This window comes from Ruditapes philippinarum, unplaced genomic scaffold (assembly GCF_026571515.1).
Source record: "Ruditapes philippinarum isolate M1 unplaced genomic scaffold, ASM2657151v2 ctg2155_1_1_1_1, whole genome shotgun sequence".
In the NCBI taxonomy this organism is placed as follows: Eukaryota; Metazoa; Mollusca; class Bivalvia; order Venerida; family Veneridae; genus Ruditapes; species Ruditapes philippinarum.
The window spans coordinates 76,458-93,587 of NW_026861489.1; the positions used below are offsets into that span (position 1 = coordinate 76,458).

At 32.2% G+C, this 17,130-nt stretch overlaps 1 protein-coding gene across 1 annotated transcript; it reads right to left on the reverse strand.

The window, feature by feature from the left end:
- Nucleotides 1–1,954: 1,954 nt before the first annotated feature.
- Nucleotides 1,955–17,130, reverse strand: LOC132715808 (vacuolar protein-sorting-associated protein 36-like). The gene is made up of 13 exons (XM_060698879.1): nucleotides 16,985–17,130; nucleotides 15,533–15,601; nucleotides 13,940–14,010; nucleotides 13,287–13,401; nucleotides 12,573–12,653; nucleotides 12,088–12,204; nucleotides 6,715–6,792; nucleotides 6,108–6,242; nucleotides 5,624–5,689; nucleotides 4,826–4,890; nucleotides 4,458–4,542; nucleotides 2,941–3,017; nucleotides 1,955–2,357 (listed from the first exon to the last, which is right to left on the reverse strand). The coding sequence occupies exons 1-13, from the start codon at nucleotides 17,078–17,080 to the stop codon at nucleotides 2,264–2,266; spliced, it is 1,149 nt and encodes a 382-aa protein (XP_060554862.1). The 5' UTR covers nucleotides 17,081–17,130; the 3' UTR covers nucleotides 1,955–2,263.

The window sequence follows — 17,130 nt, forward strand, 5'->3', positions numbered from 1 at the left end:
TCATAACAATTTTTATTCACCCTTTTAAAAAACTGGTCATATAGGAACACCTTGGCGGGTGGCGACCAATTTTGTACAGAGCTTATCCCCTACACACATGGAGGGATTTTATTAAAACTACATAAAAATGTTCACCACTACGAGGAGCAGTGTCACGGGCATGAACCAGGTTCAAGGTCAATGTCATAGAGCTCAATGAAGATGTCACATTAGCGGTCAAAGTTCAAGTAAAAATATGAAGATTTGTATTAGGACCTTAAGTCATCATTTATTGAGGGAGGGTTGTAATCATTACTATGTCTGTGACACTTGTAATGTAGGTCAATACATACAATGTCAAGAACAGATTCTATTGAAAGTTCATAGAGATGTTCACCACTACAAGAAGCAGTGTCACGTGCATTAACCAGGTCGCTAGGTTAAAGGTCACAAAGGTCATTCAAAAATGCTTGTTTGGAGCAAAACTAATACATTCATCATGGGTTTTTAATGTAATTTGGCACAAATGTTCACAATTGTGAGGCCAAGTATTGCGCGCATAATCTAGGTCCCTGCTACCAAAGTCAATATCACAGAGAGGTCAAAGTTAAGATAAAAACAGATGTGTACAGGGACCATTTAGTCATCATTTATAGATAGATTGTAATTCAAATTATAACTTTAATGACTACAAGATTGACATATATAATTTAGGTTAATGCAAGGTCAAGGTCACTAGAGATAATGAAATATCCAGATATTGCCCAGAGCATAATCTCCTATATGCATATCTATAATACCCACATCTCTATCAAAAGCTTTTGTGATGGGCGTATATTGCGACAATGTTGTCCTTGTTATTAATGTGAAAATAGATATTGTCCATTGGGGTTTCGGGAGGCCTTGCCACTGGTCAACTTCTTTGATCAAGCTTATAAGATGCTTTATAATTATTATGTAGTTTGATGATAAACTAGCTTTTGATTCACAAGAAGAAATGAACAGAAAAGACTATCACAAATGCTACCATTATAAGTGTTTTTTTCTGCAGTGACTTAATTTCTGCGTATTCTGCAGTCAATTTCAGCACCGTAGAAAAAAAAATCGCAGAATATTTCTCCATGTTTTGTTTTTCAACCTGTAACGATACGTGTCCTACATTATACCTGTAGTGTCCAAAGTAATAACCGATTATAACGGTTGGCGGGTCATCGAGTTTGATAAAATTGCTGTTGGCTAAGTATGTGTAAAGTGTTTGCCAGGACGCTGAAAGGTTTGTTTACCACTAAATCATTTTAACCCTTATACTGCTAGATAAACGTCATAAACTTTAATTGTTGTCTGATTTATGTTTAATTTACATCAATTTTCATAAATTAATGATACTAACGGGGTATATTTTTCACACCTCATTTCACGCTGATCAAAAGTTGCATACTTTTCTATTGTAGTGCATTACATTTGTTTGCATGCAAACAATAAATTTGTTTGTAAATACTGTACAGTTTTGCGGTGATGACGATAAACAAATGCAAATGTGTACATGCAAATGAAATAGGTAGAGCAATGTGACTTAGACCGTGATAAGATGAGACGTAGAATTTAAAACACGTTTTGTCTAACAAATATACCACAGAAATAAAGTCCGCAGAAATAAAAATGGAAAAAACGCAGAATTTGGAGCCCACAGAAAAATCCACTTATACAGTATGACCCTTTAAGACATACCAAATTAAGATTTTTACAAGAGGATAATCAGAACAATTTAAATACAGGGCTATATAAGATTGCTACAGGCTAAGTATATAGTTGAAAGTATTTCTTTTACCACAAATTGATAATTGAATTGATAATTATAGATATTAAATCTTTTATTTAAAATAAAAGTTTCATCCTGATCCTCTGTTACTATGGTACTGATGAACTTTAATAACTACAACAAACTTGATGCATATAAAGTTTATTTCATTAAATGTAGATATACAAAAATTATAAATCAACTATTGCACATCATTTATTTGTTGCTTTTTCTATACCACTTAAACAGAATCAACACCATAACTATAAAGATCATTCAAATATTCAATCATAAATCACAATCAGGTATACACTGACATGCAACAAAATTCTGCCATATGTTTATTATAACAAAGTGGCATATTTTCAAGTATCACCATCTGGTGAAATCTGTTAGCACTTTATGACTATACAGTTTTTTTTATACCTTTTTTTTGGTATTAAATTTCCCTAAAATCATCAGCAGTTTCTAGAGTAAAATCTATTTTCATGTTTTTGTAAGAAATAAATTTGGATAAAATCTAAGTCCTTCTTCAGAATCATCACGGCAAACTCCTCCAACTCTCTCTGTCAGTAGTAATCTGTTATATAAACAAAACAGATGATACATTTCTCCAAGACTTGTACTACATACAGTACATTATCTTAATATAAACAATTATATAAATTCATACAAAACTGCAAATGTCAAAATCTGAAGGATTAATCAAATCTGTACTGTCAAATAACTTGTTCTGCCTATTCAATGCATCTGCTATAAGGGCTATGCTGTATAAATATCATATCCATTTAAACCAAACCATACTATTTATTTAAAATGAACAAATTATTTACTTGAAAGGAAAATCTCAAAGATCTTTATCTGCACTAGTTGCAGGGATACAGTCAGTTGCCACAAGCAGGCTCAACTCAAAACAGTTCAAAATTCATTATTATCTATAAACCAAGCTTTGTTACATTGTATTTAGATGCTAAAAAATTTAAACTTAATCCTTAATTACATGTACAATATGACATCATGATATATTCTGACATGAAAAATTTAGATTTACACTTGCGGATACTAGCAAGACACAAAATAAAATCTATACTTTCATACAAAGCATTAAATTACTCAATGTTGAACAACTAAAATTGTAATCGGAATCACACTTTTTAACTCACCTTTCTTTAGCTAGAATCACAGATAAACCAATAAGCTGGGCTAATTCCTCCGCTGTCAATGACCCCTTCTCTTCAACCTGATATATTAAACATATCCTTATATTAGATAAACACAACATTACATCATACTACAAATAATTGTGTATTGAAAATCTAAATTGGAGAATATTTTCAAAAATTGAGAACAAATATATAGTAAAACACAAGATTAGATATAAACAGCATACTGGGGTCCTACATATTTACCGGACAATCAGTTTACCCGACAAAAGCTATTACTGCTGTATAGTGCTTTACTTTTTGCTTCGATTCAAAAGTCATACATTCTGAATTGTACACACACTTTCTATTTCAAAGTAAATAACAACAAAACCACTCTCAGGTAAATATTGTTGATTCAGTTCTTTATCTACTAAAATGCCCTTTTGTTTACTAATTATTTCATGACCTGATCATGCGGGGGGAATAATCTTTTCTGCGCAGAGACCCTTAACGTTTTTTTTTTAGATATGTTATACTTTTAATTCTTTTCAAAGTTACCTCAAGAGATGATCGTAACATGATTTAATGATAAAAGTAATTTTAAATTTAGTCTTAACAGTATCTCGTTGTTGTCTTTTACAAAGAAGTGCAAATTAAAAAACATATAAGGAAACCGGTTACGCCAATGGGAGGAAACTCTACATGAAATGTAAATAAAACTGATTTTATGGCTTTTGTAATATGTTATATGATGACCAAAAGGAAACTGTATGACAAAGAACAGAAGAAAAGAATTCCTTTTGAATATTAAAATGTTTCATATGTTTAAGGATCAAAAAGGATCAATACGTTAATTGAGTTAATAGTTTTAATTTCAATTACACCCTATATATTGGCCTCTTCATAACAGGCATGGCTGCCGTGTCTATTTCTAGTGACATACTGGGTTTTTCAATTATCTTAACCTAGTGGTAGTTTCCTTGCTGGTTATTTAAGAATTAATTTCAATTCACGACTTCAAAACATTTTGAAACACAATGTCCGGTAAATTGACTTGTTTACACGATTTTTTCCCTCTTATAATGACCTACTTTAAAGACAAATTTCTACTATCAAATGTTTAATTTCATGTTTGATAAAGGAATGTTTATGTGCAATACAAACCCAAAATTATTTGGGTAAAATTCCATTCTTTTTTATTATTTGAAATAAAAGTTACAGATAAAAAACTTCATATTTTGTCCGGTAATATGTAGGACCCCAGTATATAAGCATGAAATCATCAATTTAGATTAATAAAAAATATTATTTTTATATAATCTGTATCAGAGGAAAGTACTGTATAAGTAATATGAAATTTCAAACACTGGATCAAATCCCTGTTAAGTTAAGGGATGCTTGTGAATAGTGCTAGCTCTACTGGTTTTCCTAGCAGTTTCCCACTCTGAAACAAAATATGTCTGGACATATGATGTCAGATTTTCAAAAATTTAATTATATTTCACCAAAACTAAAGTAGATACAAATAAACTCACAGAATTTGTTGTTTTCTTTATGATTTCTTCTTCACTGTGTGTAGCTGATTGTAATACTTTTACACCACTATTAAATGTCCGCAACCTGAAATTACACAAGTAAGTGAAAATTTGATGGGTGTTTAAATTTAGACAAGAGCATGATGAAACAAGACTATAACAATGTAAAGTGTATTAAAATAACATACTTTGGGTATTTTATAGATGTACAATGAAACATCCAAAAAAATCTCAAAACTGGCCGTCTCTATCCATGCTTCAAGTTTTGTGAAATATATTTCACTTTAAAAAAAATGAACAAAATCAAAGTTTTAGACGAACAGCATTAAGTGTATTATGTAATTTTAGCATGATAATGGTTAACTTACCTTACAGGCAATCTGAGGTATTCAAACATTTCACAAGCATTCAGCAGATCTTCTGGTGACAATAACTAAAAAACATGCAAATATATTTAAATATATGTAATAATTATTTTGAGTTTCAATCAGCAAAGTTCAGTACCCAACTTCTCTCTTATATTAACCTTATCAATTGCCTAGCTCTTTTTTAACCTTTGACCATACTGGAAGTGTGTAGCCTACCACCAGTAGAGCCGGGCCAGCCTGCAAATCCATGCAGTCTGACAAGCACCTGTATCATTGATTTTTTTTGGTACTTTGTTATTGAAAACCCTTAAACTCTAAATAGGCTGTTCCTCAATCAAGGCAGGGCAAATCCATTACACAACTTCAGCAGGTTATGGGTGAAGAAATTGGAGAAGTAAAATCATTCATACACTCATAATTATATCTAATATGACTGGAAACTATCAATAACACAAGAAATGTCTGTTGTCATGATTGAAAGGAAGAATTGAATCATAAATTGGATATCTTAAGCTTCTATGAAAAGAATTCCTTTCATTTCTTCAACATTTTGTGACATTGAAATGATATCAACAAAAAAAAAGATGTAGAAATTTGATGCTGAAAATTGTCACTTGTCAAGGTTACTTATGTTTCACTGTCATTGTTATATGACAAAATATAGCTTTCCTCTATACATGTATGATAGCTTTAGCTTTATAAATGAAATATATGGTCATTAGAGAAATTAATGAAAATTCGCCTATCCATCACTTATTGAAGGGATAAAAAGAATATAAAATAGAATATACACATTACCTCCATCCCTCTAGCTCTGTTAACACGACAGTAGACATCAGTTAATGTCATCATCCCTCCACACTCCTATTACAACAAACATAATGTCATTATTATATGAATTTTTATATTCAAAACATGGCTGTTTTCATAATAAATAATGGTACAATAATTTTAAATTCATTAATTGGGACTTTTCATGACAACATATAAGTTTACAGGTTTAGAAACTTCATATCACAGACATGTTGTAATTTGACATCAACAAACAAATGAAAAAAAGAAAAATATCTGGTTATTAACATTAAATTTGACTGAAACATGGAAATTGCTGGTTCTATGATTGTTTGTCTCACAAGCTATCAACAACAAGTTTGAACCCTACTGCAGGGGGAGGCTAATGGATTCTCAAACTCATTAGGAAAATGTTACCCCAGAAAATAGACTAAAAATATACCTATTTAAAACTATTCTTAACTAACTGAAAGTACAATTGTTCACATACTTTAATAGGCTGATCTAGCACTTTAGCAAGTTCCCTGGCTAATTCCTGGTAATATTTATCCCCTGTACCATGTGTCTCCCTGGTAACTGGGTTTGGTATACCCATACTCAACAGGTAAGCTTTAAACTTGACAGTCTGCAAAATAAAATAGAGCTATCATAAAAAAACAAAGTCATACAGCATGTGTTCCATTAGAGCTATCAAAAAACAAAGTCTGAAGTCATACAAAATGGGTGCAAGTTAAAATGTCAGAAAGCCTGATGAAACCCTGTGTTAACAATCACTTAATACAAATTTATATGGAAAAAGAATGCTTTCAGCAGAATAAAAAAACTCAGACCATAAGGTAAAATTAATGCCTGAAAACTGTATGATACTGTATTTCAAGCATAAAAGATTAATATGTCACCTTCAATATTTTCTGACCAGAATAAATGCATATTTCTTCACAAGATATCATATTCAAAGACAGAATTTTAAATTCAGTAGGTCCAGTTTTTCTCATCACTTGAATTTCTCCTCTGTTATTGATAAATATCTCGAACTAAAATGTCCAGAAAATATAAAACTTTAATGTCCAGAAAATATAAAATATATTCATACATACCTCATCTTCTGTAATTTCACCCTGTTTGTCCTTTATCTTTGACACAATAGATTTTGACAGTGTCACCATTTCTTGTGCCTATTATCATACAATATAAAAAGAAAAGTTTTAATTGGTTGACATGTTTATTTGCAATTTTCATATTCTATTTGCAAGTCTACTCCTATATAATAAAGTAACATACTGATAAATTGTACAGGAGTTATACCAATGATTCTTCGGTTGAGAATAAGACACCTTTACCAATCAGCTATTACTCCTACATATAATTACATGCATTGCATATATAATGATGTATAGTGTTTTTATCACAAATCCTCACCTTAGTGCAGTTATGGATTAACTCTTATTAATTTTACTAGGAGTTGACCTGATACTGCACTAAGGTGAAGAAATACAATTCTATGACAATGCTTTCTGCCCATGTATTTAGAGATACAACCGGGAACTTTACATGTACAGCAAATGGAGGATTGAGTGTTGTTGACTATTTTATTGCGTCGACCGACATATTTGATCGTATAGAAGACTTTAGTGTTGAAGACTTTGATTTATCAGATCATTTTCCGGTTACCTGTGAAATTCTACTTGATACTATAAACGTGAATTCAACGGAATTTCACTCATTTCCGAACCTTTATGAACATCAAACGTATAAATGGAAAGAGTCGCTCAGAGATACATTTATTCAAAAATTCACACCATTATTTGAAACCTTTTATAATGATATTATTCAAGAGGAAAATATCTACAACACATGTACAACTTTTATAGACCTATTTAAAATCGCCGGTAAAAACATGCTTTTAAAAGTATATAAAGGTAAAAACAGAAGTCCGGAGGCAAATCATGAACAACCGCGTTGGTGGGACTCGGAATGTGCAAAGATGAAACAACTGAAATATAGCAGTTTGCGTAAATTTAGACGAACACAACATAAATCAGACTTTGATGAATATTTGATAAATAAGCGAACTTTTAAAAATATGTGTAAAATTAAGCGCCAAATCTATGAAAATAAGATGCGCGATGAACTTATCAACAACCGAAATGATGCAAATTTTTTCTGGAGTTGTATTAAAACTGTTACGGGAAATGTAAAACGAAAAGAACACATCCCGATCGATGGAAACACATGGGTTTCCTACTTAAGTGAGCTATTTTCTGAAAACAATCAAGTTTTAAATAATCAAGATATATTCAACAGTCTTTATGATAGAATAGATGACACAGATCTTGATTGTGACGTCACAGACGATGAAATCATGATAAGTGTTAATTCCTTGAAAAATAATTGCGCAACAGGAGTGGATGGAATATGTATAGAAATGTTCAAAAGTACTATATATTTAACAATACCATACTTGAATAAATTATTCAACAATATACTACATACGGGACATTTCCCACCTACCTGGGCAGAAAGCATTGTTACCCCAGTACACAAGAAAGGAAATAAATCCGATCCGAATAATTACAGGGCAATTTCTGTAGGAAATAGCTTGAGTAAAATTTTTATGAAAATCCTCGCAAATCGTTTGACCAAGTGGGCAGAACTGAATAACATTATAGATGAATGCCAAGCTGGTTTTAGGAGTAATTATTCCACTATTGATAACATTTTTAATCTTCAATCTATAGTACAAAAATATATTAGTAAATCAAGAGGACGATTATATGTGTTTTACGTTGACTTTCTTAAGGCCTTTGACAATTGTGTACATTTCAAAATATGGGAAAGCTTAGAACGGAAGGGAATATCCCTGAAGGCAGATTTCTAACGTTATTCCGGAATATTTATTCTCAACTTCGGTCATGTGTAAAAGTATCAGGACCTACGATGAACGGGCTGACTGATTTCTTTGAGTGCGCCAAAGGAACAAAACAAGGTTGTGTGACGTCATCAATCATTTTTTAACCTATACATAAATGACCTTGTGAAATACTTAAATGATAAATGTCAAAATGGAATCACTATCTCACAACATACAGGAGAGCTGTATTGTTTATTATTTGCTGATGATGTCTCCAGTTTTGCCGACACGGCTATAAATCTCCAAAGACAAATAAATGAAATAAGTAATTATTGTGCTGAAACTGGGATGTGTATAAACCTTTGAAAAAATCTAAGATAATCGTTTTCAGAAATGGCGGCCCACTGAGACAATATGAGCATTGGATGTATAATGAAAATGAAATAGAAGTTGTCAATTGTTACAAATACCTAGGAGCATACTTTACCCCGAAACTCTCATGGACTAAAACGAAAGATGTACTAGCCATACAGGCGACCAAGGCTGTTAATGTTATTTATGCTTATCAGAAACATTTTGGTTATTTTAGTGTTAATGATGCTTTCAAACTATTCGATGCTATGGTAAAACCCATTTTGACTTACTCATCAGAGATTTGGGGATATAACACATGTCGACAGATCGAAAAGGTGCATATATCATTTTGCAAAAGGATAGCATGTTTAAATCAAAACGTTGCAAGTTTCTTCGCCCTTAGTGAATGCGGACGCCTTCCAATTAGTGTAACATATATGTCTAAATGTGTTAAGTACTGGCTGAAATTAACGGAAATGCCACAATATCGGTTACCAAGACAATGCTATATTATGCTTAGAAACTTAGATGAACAAGGACGAATCACATGGGCAACTCATGTTAAACGCATGTTATTTCAATTAGGCCTTGGTTACGCATGGACAGCGAACGGAGTCGGAAATGTTGTTACATTCATGCAAGTATTTAGGACACGAGTCTCAGACTGCTGTAGACAAGAGATAATGTCGGACATTAATTCATCGCCTAAAGCAATTAGTTACAGAATTTATAAAACATCTATTTCTGACGAATGTTATTTGTCACTGAGTATGCCTTATAAATATAAACGCGCATTAGCAAATTTTAGATGCAGTGCCCATGACTTGAAAATTGAAACAGGAAGGCACTTAAATATTGACAGAGAATTTAGATTTTGTTCATTTTGTCTTAAACGTAATGCGTATGTTGTGGAAAATGAAGTGCATTTTTTGATTGACTGTCAGCTGTACAACGACCTTAGACACAAACACTTAAACTTTTGTAATTGGAATGTGATTCTAAACAGTAATGAACGCTTTAATACTATAATGTCAGAAACAGCGAAAGACAATATTAGAAAACTGGCAAAATTTATCTATGAAGCAAATAGTTTAAGAAAACTTCAAATAACTGAACACATTTAAACATATATATTGTAATGCTTTTAATTTATTTATGTGCCATGAATTTGTTGAAACGACCGTTTCTCTATGTAACCAATTACCTTTATGTTTAAATATTATATATAAATTAATAGTTACCTCTTCAACACTGATATTAATCATATTGGCATTTGTACATTATATGTTTAATTAATATTACCTTTATTTCAACTTAAATATTCAATTACCATTAAACTAATTAATTGTAAATATACTCATAACTATGTCTATTATATATATTTATATCTCACTCTTTGTTAAATTAAAATTCTGAATGTATTTTGGGCTGAAGGCCTTAAATTACTAATAAACTCATTGTCATTGTCATTGTCATGTGTCAGTCAGTGCATAACTTAAGGTATTTTCAAAACCCAACAGACTTCAGTCCCTTGTAAGTTTCTAAACAATCTATGAGTGGCAAAACATTCTAAGCCTTCTACCTTAATCACACTGTGATGATCCTTACTGTCATAATAATGAATCAAAAGTCTGTAATTATATATTATTATCTGCTATATAATTTGTTGAGATAGTTACTGGGATCCTACATGTTTACCGGACAATCAGTTTACCGGACAAAATCTATTCCTGTCAAATAAGGCTTTATTTTTTGCTTCAATTCAAAAATCATCTGGTCTGAATCATACACACACTTTCTACTGCAAAGTAATTAACAACAAAACCACTCTCAGGCAAATATTGTTGATTCAGTTCTTTATTTACTAACATACCCTTTAGTTTACTAGTAATTCCATGACCTGGTCATGCGGGGGAATAATCTGTTCTGCGCATTCCCGAATATTAAGGCCCTTAAAGGGAGACACAGGCAAATTTTCATTTCTTAGTTTTGAATTTTTCATTCATTATTCTGTAAATGTCATCAAAATGAATACACTAAACAGTCAAAGGAACAAAACTTTTCTCTATATAAAGAATAAAATGGTGTTTTCCTAACTTGACCCCATGGGTCAGGTTAGAGCGCTAAGATTTCACAATAGATGTCACTGTGTACTCTGGAAACGTTAAAAAACATGTCAAATCAATTACTTAGATTTGTTTCAATCATACAATATCCACAATACCTGTTATTGTAACTTACAGGGTTTGTTCAAATCACATGACTTGTTTTTAAACTACTCGCTGAGTCTGTTGGCGTCTAAATTTCGTTCAACATATATAGAAATATTTAAGCTTCAAACCCAAAATATATTGAATTTATACAGAAATTCATGCTGGGACTTTAAGAAATGTCATTTGAGTGTGATTTCAGTACACAAGATCCTTTTTATATTTTTGTCATTATTTTGCCTGAGTATCCCTTTAATGGGTTATTTAACTTATTTTAGATAGATTTTACTTTTAATTCTTCTCAAAGTTAACTAAGGAGACAATCGTAACATATTTTAAGGAAAAAAATAATTTTAAATATTGTTCAAACAATATCTTGTTGTTGTTTTTTAAAAAAGAAATGCAAATTAAAAAACATTTAAGGAAACGGATTACGCACATGGGAGAAAACTCTACATGAAATGTACAAAAAATAGACGTTATGACTTTTGTAACATGCTACATGATGATCAAAAGGAAACTGTATGAGAAAGAACAGAATTCCATTTGAATATCAAAAGGTGTCATACGTTTAAGGATCATGAAGAATCAATACGTTAATTGAGTTAATAGTGTTTATTTCAATTACACCCCTATATTGGCCTCTTCGTAACAAGCATGGCTGCCGTGTCTATTTTAGTGACATACTGGTTTTTTCCAGTATCTTAACATTGCCATTCAATAGTCGTAGTTTCCTTGCTTAATTTCAATTTTACACTTCAAAATATTTTGAAACACAATGTCCGGTAAATTGAGTTGTCTGCACGATTTTTTTCTTCTTTTAATGCCCTATTTTAAAGACACATTTCTACGGTAAAGAGTTAAATTTTATGTTTGATAAAGGAATGTTTACGTATATTAAGAACCCACAATTATTTAGGTAAATTTTCATTCTTTTCTATTATTTTAAATAAAAGTTACAACGAAAAAACATCATATTTTGTCCGGTAATATGTAGGATCCCAGTAGACATAAAATAACCCTATGTAGACATATTTCAAAACATATATGCATACCTTCTCCATGAGTTTTTTCAGATCTTGAAATGATTGGTTGATAGAAGAATCAGTCTGTTTATGTTTCTGTTGTATAGATCTTTCAATTCCAACAATACCCGGACGATGACGGCCACCCTGTCACAAAATATTTCTTATCTATTATCATTCAAAGGTAAACAAAATTCTTTGAGGATAGGAAAATAAGCAGGTATTAATTACCTTGATCTGATCAGGTAAACACTGCATTAATGGATGCGGAAGAATGTTATATTTATTTAACCTAAAAGTTGAAAATTTATTGAACATTATCTCATTAGAACAAACTTTATAAAAATAAAAGTATGTTAAAAAAAAACATGCTCAATGAGCAGTTTACTTGAATAAGACACTTAATTTATTTTTACTTCTGAAGAAAAAAAAACTTTAATGCCTAAGAAAAAATTGATATAATGCTATAAAAATTGAAGATTATTGAAGGAAAACTAAATCTGATGTATTTTTACCTGAGCTCCAGCTCTTGCTGGTGGGAGCACTTTCTCTTCCCATTTCTTCTCCTTTAACATCTGGTTTAAATATCTGAAAAACTGGCACAAAAAACAAACAATGTTTTATGAAATCTAAATATGAAAACAGAAAAGTAATATCAGCACTGATTATAATCCATTTTCAAAATGGTAATGTTCTACCTATATTCAATCAAATTTAAATGACAAGAAAAAAATGGAACTTTCCACATTGATATCAAACATAGATTTATTTCAAATAGGGGTGTCAGGTTTATCCATTTAAATGGGACCGGTTGGTTTTTAGCTGGAAAATAAATAACAGGCAATCAAGGTGAGTATTAGAGACAAAGTGTCGATTTTAAAAACATTCTTAACAATACCTTAGTTTGTAATTACAAATTATGACATTCTATTTGTATTTCAGTTGTTTTCTCCGATTGCATGCTATCTGATTATGTACGGTAATGACCTTACAGAAAATAGTTACTTTATAATCACACTTCTATTGTAATCTTTGTTGAATACAACAAGATACTAATAAAATCTCTTATCTTGTCATGAAAATACAAAGTTAATGTTGAAAATCAAAGAAATTTATTACTACCATCTGTTAAATATTTAACATGGTTATAAGGTTGCCGTTTAAACATCATATCATTTTTGGTAACCATGACACCCATAATTTCAAATTTATTGCTAATCAAGATTTACCTCTGACTCCCCGCTGTCTCTGAAGGACAATCTTATATAGTTATGTTTACTGTAAGATACCGGCCCTGAAGGCTGACCTGGTAAAGGTTCTTGTAGATGAACAACTATCTTTGCACTGAAAATCAAAATGCTCAGTATTTAATTCAAGACTATGTATAGACATACTATAGACTATTTAGTATAAAGATATAATCAATTAACCCTTAACCTGCTAAATTTCTAAATCAATTTGTCCTGCTTCCATTATTATTTCTGGGATATCAAAATGAGAATTTTCAGTTGATCAGTCAACAGTTTAGAGCCTGGTCTATAATCTGGTAAATCTGACTCTATACTGGTGGCAAAGGGTAGTCACTTTTGATTCCAGCAGTGGAAGGTTTAACAGGCGGGTCAACTCAAGATTTGTTTCACTGGTGGCCTTAGTGTCAGATACAATACTTGTCCTTCAACCAAAAGATTGTGGGTCCAAGCCCTTTTTAGGTCATATGTAATGTATGTCGCTTCATTGGTTTGTTCATTTTTAAGTAATCATTGTGTGTCCACTTTTAAGTAATTTAAATCAGCTAACAACTTCCTTCATAAACAAATTAAAATATTTAAATAACAAAGTTTATAATAACAAAGATCTGAAATATATTTCTGTACATTATTACCTCTTAGCAAATCCTGATGGTTGTTCTTCTAAAAACACAACAAGCTGAAGTGGTAGACATAATGCAGATGTCTGAAATTATAGTTACTAATGTTAGTTAATTGTGAGGGGAAAGGAATTTAACATGAACTACATATCAAAGGATGGGTATACAATATGTACCATACAGATACTGTGTTTGTATATATTAACTGAAACAAGTACTGTCATGTTTCAAGTAGGAAAAATTCGTTAACATAATTATGGTGTTTTTTTTTCATTTCTATCATGTATTCCAGATACCCAGGGCTGTGTCTTAAACTAGAGGATGCTTTTGTAAAAAAGCACATGTCTCCCCCACTGCTGAGAATAACTGTGAATGGAAACAGGAATGGAAATGGAGAAATCCGGAAATGAGAAAATGACCAATGGTCACTGTGACCTTAACCTTTGACCTACTGACCCCATAAACAAGAGGGATCATCTGCTCAATAAGACCAATCATCCTATGAAGTTTGAGGGTTGTAGGTCTAAAGGAACTCTAGTTATCATCCGGAAAGGAGAAATTAACCAACGGTCGCTGTGACCTTGACCTTTGACCTACTGACCATTAAAACAATAGGGATCATTTGATTAATAAGACCAATCATCCTATGAAGTTTGAGGGTTGTAGGTCAAAAGGAACTCTAGTTATCATCCGGAAATGAGAAATTGACCAACGGTCACTGTGACCTTGACCTTTGACCTACTGACCCCAAAAACAATAGGGATCATCTGCTCTATAAGACAATCATCCTATGAAGTTTGAGGGCTGTAGGTCAAAAGGAACTCTAGTTATCATCCGGAAACGAGAAATTGACCAACGGTCCACTGTGACCTTGACCTTTGAACTACTGACCCCAAAAACAATAGGGATCATCTGCTCAATAAGACCAATCATCCTATGAAGTTTGAGGTCTGTAGGTCTAAAGGAACTCTAGTTATCATCCGGAAACGAGAAATTGACCAACGGTCAGTGTGACCTTGACCTTTGACCTACTGACCCCAAAAACAATAGGGATCATCAGCTCTATAAGACCAATCATCCTATGAAGTTTGAGGGCTGTAGGTCAAAAGGAACTCTAGTTATCGTCCGGAAACGAAGAATGGACGGACTGACGGACGGACGGACTGACGGACGGACAGGGCAAAAACAATATGTCTCCCCCCGAGGTGGGGGAGACATAATTAACTTGTTGATGCTGATAAAAATTATAAAACTGTAAATAACAATGCCATGACCAATTTTTAATATTTGATCAGATTTGGCAGGCCAAATGACAAGGAAACATAAAGAAAAGGCTGTGAGATAAAAAGATTGGGATATATAAAGACAGAAAAGTTTGTTTAGGTGGGTAAAAATTTTAAATGCACAAACATAATTATGAAATTGCAAAAAAACAACAACAGTGATTGAGTGTTGTTGAGCCTGAGGCTATCTCTTCATCTGAGTATTGTTAAAATTTGATAATCATCTTTGGAAGGAAATATTTACAGAGCTACACCGCAAACCATTTTCCATTATTAAAAATTGTTAAAACAACAAGTGACTTTTTGTTGGCATAAGTTTACATACCTTTGCATGATTGTCTCTCCATAGTAATCTGTGACTTGTAAGGCTTAAAACACCACCAGCAAAACTTGTCTGTAACAAGACAAAGCACATTTGTGAAGAAAGATAATAAAATAGTATAAAAGAGTTGTAACACACATTAATATTTGGATTTAACTCATTACAGGATTGGAGCAGTACCTCTGAAGCTTGCGGAAATCATGATTACAAAATAGACAAAAATAGTTTTTTTGCTGATTATTACAGTTTTCATTCATTATCATACATCAAATGGTGTGAAAAGATGAATTAGACCTTTTAAAGTTCATTCCGTTGGGTAAAAAGGCATGATTTTAGCATTTCATCAATCAAGCACCAGTCCATTATATACCGGAATGCGGTATTTAGTGTGGTGCTCCAATCCTTTTTTTAGTCTCACTCTTTATATTATACATAAACAGAACAAAATGTTTCAAAACAAAATACATGTATTGTTCTGCTATTTCAAGTAGGGTACCTACATTTTTAATCAAAATTTCCTTAATCTTATTCTATTTTTTTCCAAGACAAATTATAATTTTAATTGGACTGATTTGGATTTGTAGTAACAGTGTACGGATGGAGCAGACATGACTTATTCTAGGGCCCATTTGACTAATTTTTGGTCCAATACCACTTGCTACAATTTATAAATCAATATTTTTCTTAAATTGTGGGGTCATTAGATTTGCTTTGAAGTTGTTTACAGCATATTTTGTTTGTTTGTTTCATTTTACGCCTTTTCCCAACAGTATTTCAGTCATATAGGCGGGTAGTTTCCTAACCATTGTTCCTGGAGAGTTACACCAGTACTAGACTACCTTCCTCCGCGCTAAACTACCAAAGCATCTCCAAGGGATCGAACCCACGCCAGAGAGGTAACTGAATTAGAAGTCATCGACTCTAACTCCTCGACCACAGAGGCGGTTTTTACAGCATATAATGGTGATATAACAATTCATCTCCACTGACAATATTGATAACTTAAAAGTTTTATAATTTTAATAATTTCAATGTTTAAAATGATTATTTTGAAGTGGGGCGAATTGTCACTAGTCTGGAGCAAATCAACATTTAAGTGGGGCGAGTTGTTATGCGGTTGTCAGAGGGTGAAGCTTTATCAATTCCTTGTAACATAGAGGGGTGTTTTAAAATATTTCTAGCGACATGAACTGATGAATAGTTATAAAATTACAAGGAAAATATTATGTCAAACATTTCAATTCCAAGATTTTGTTCATACCACAGACTTTCCAATCCAATGAAAGAAACATTTTCACCTTTCATTCCCCTTTTGGGAGTGATACTTTAAATGTGCACCGCCTTGGGTCATCCCTATTGGGTACGAGATATGTTGAGGGCGAATAATTTTTACATTGTATACATAATTATAGTAATCGTTTCAAAGACAAGTGGTATTTCTTTGTGAATATATACTTTTTCTTCCCCGTCATATAAAGCAACACCAGTCTGACTTGTTACATGAATTTCACCATGATCTGCAGTTGTTTCACCCCACTGAAATCTGTTCATGTTTACATTTGTAATTTTGACATACACGATAGGTGGCGCTATGAATTTGG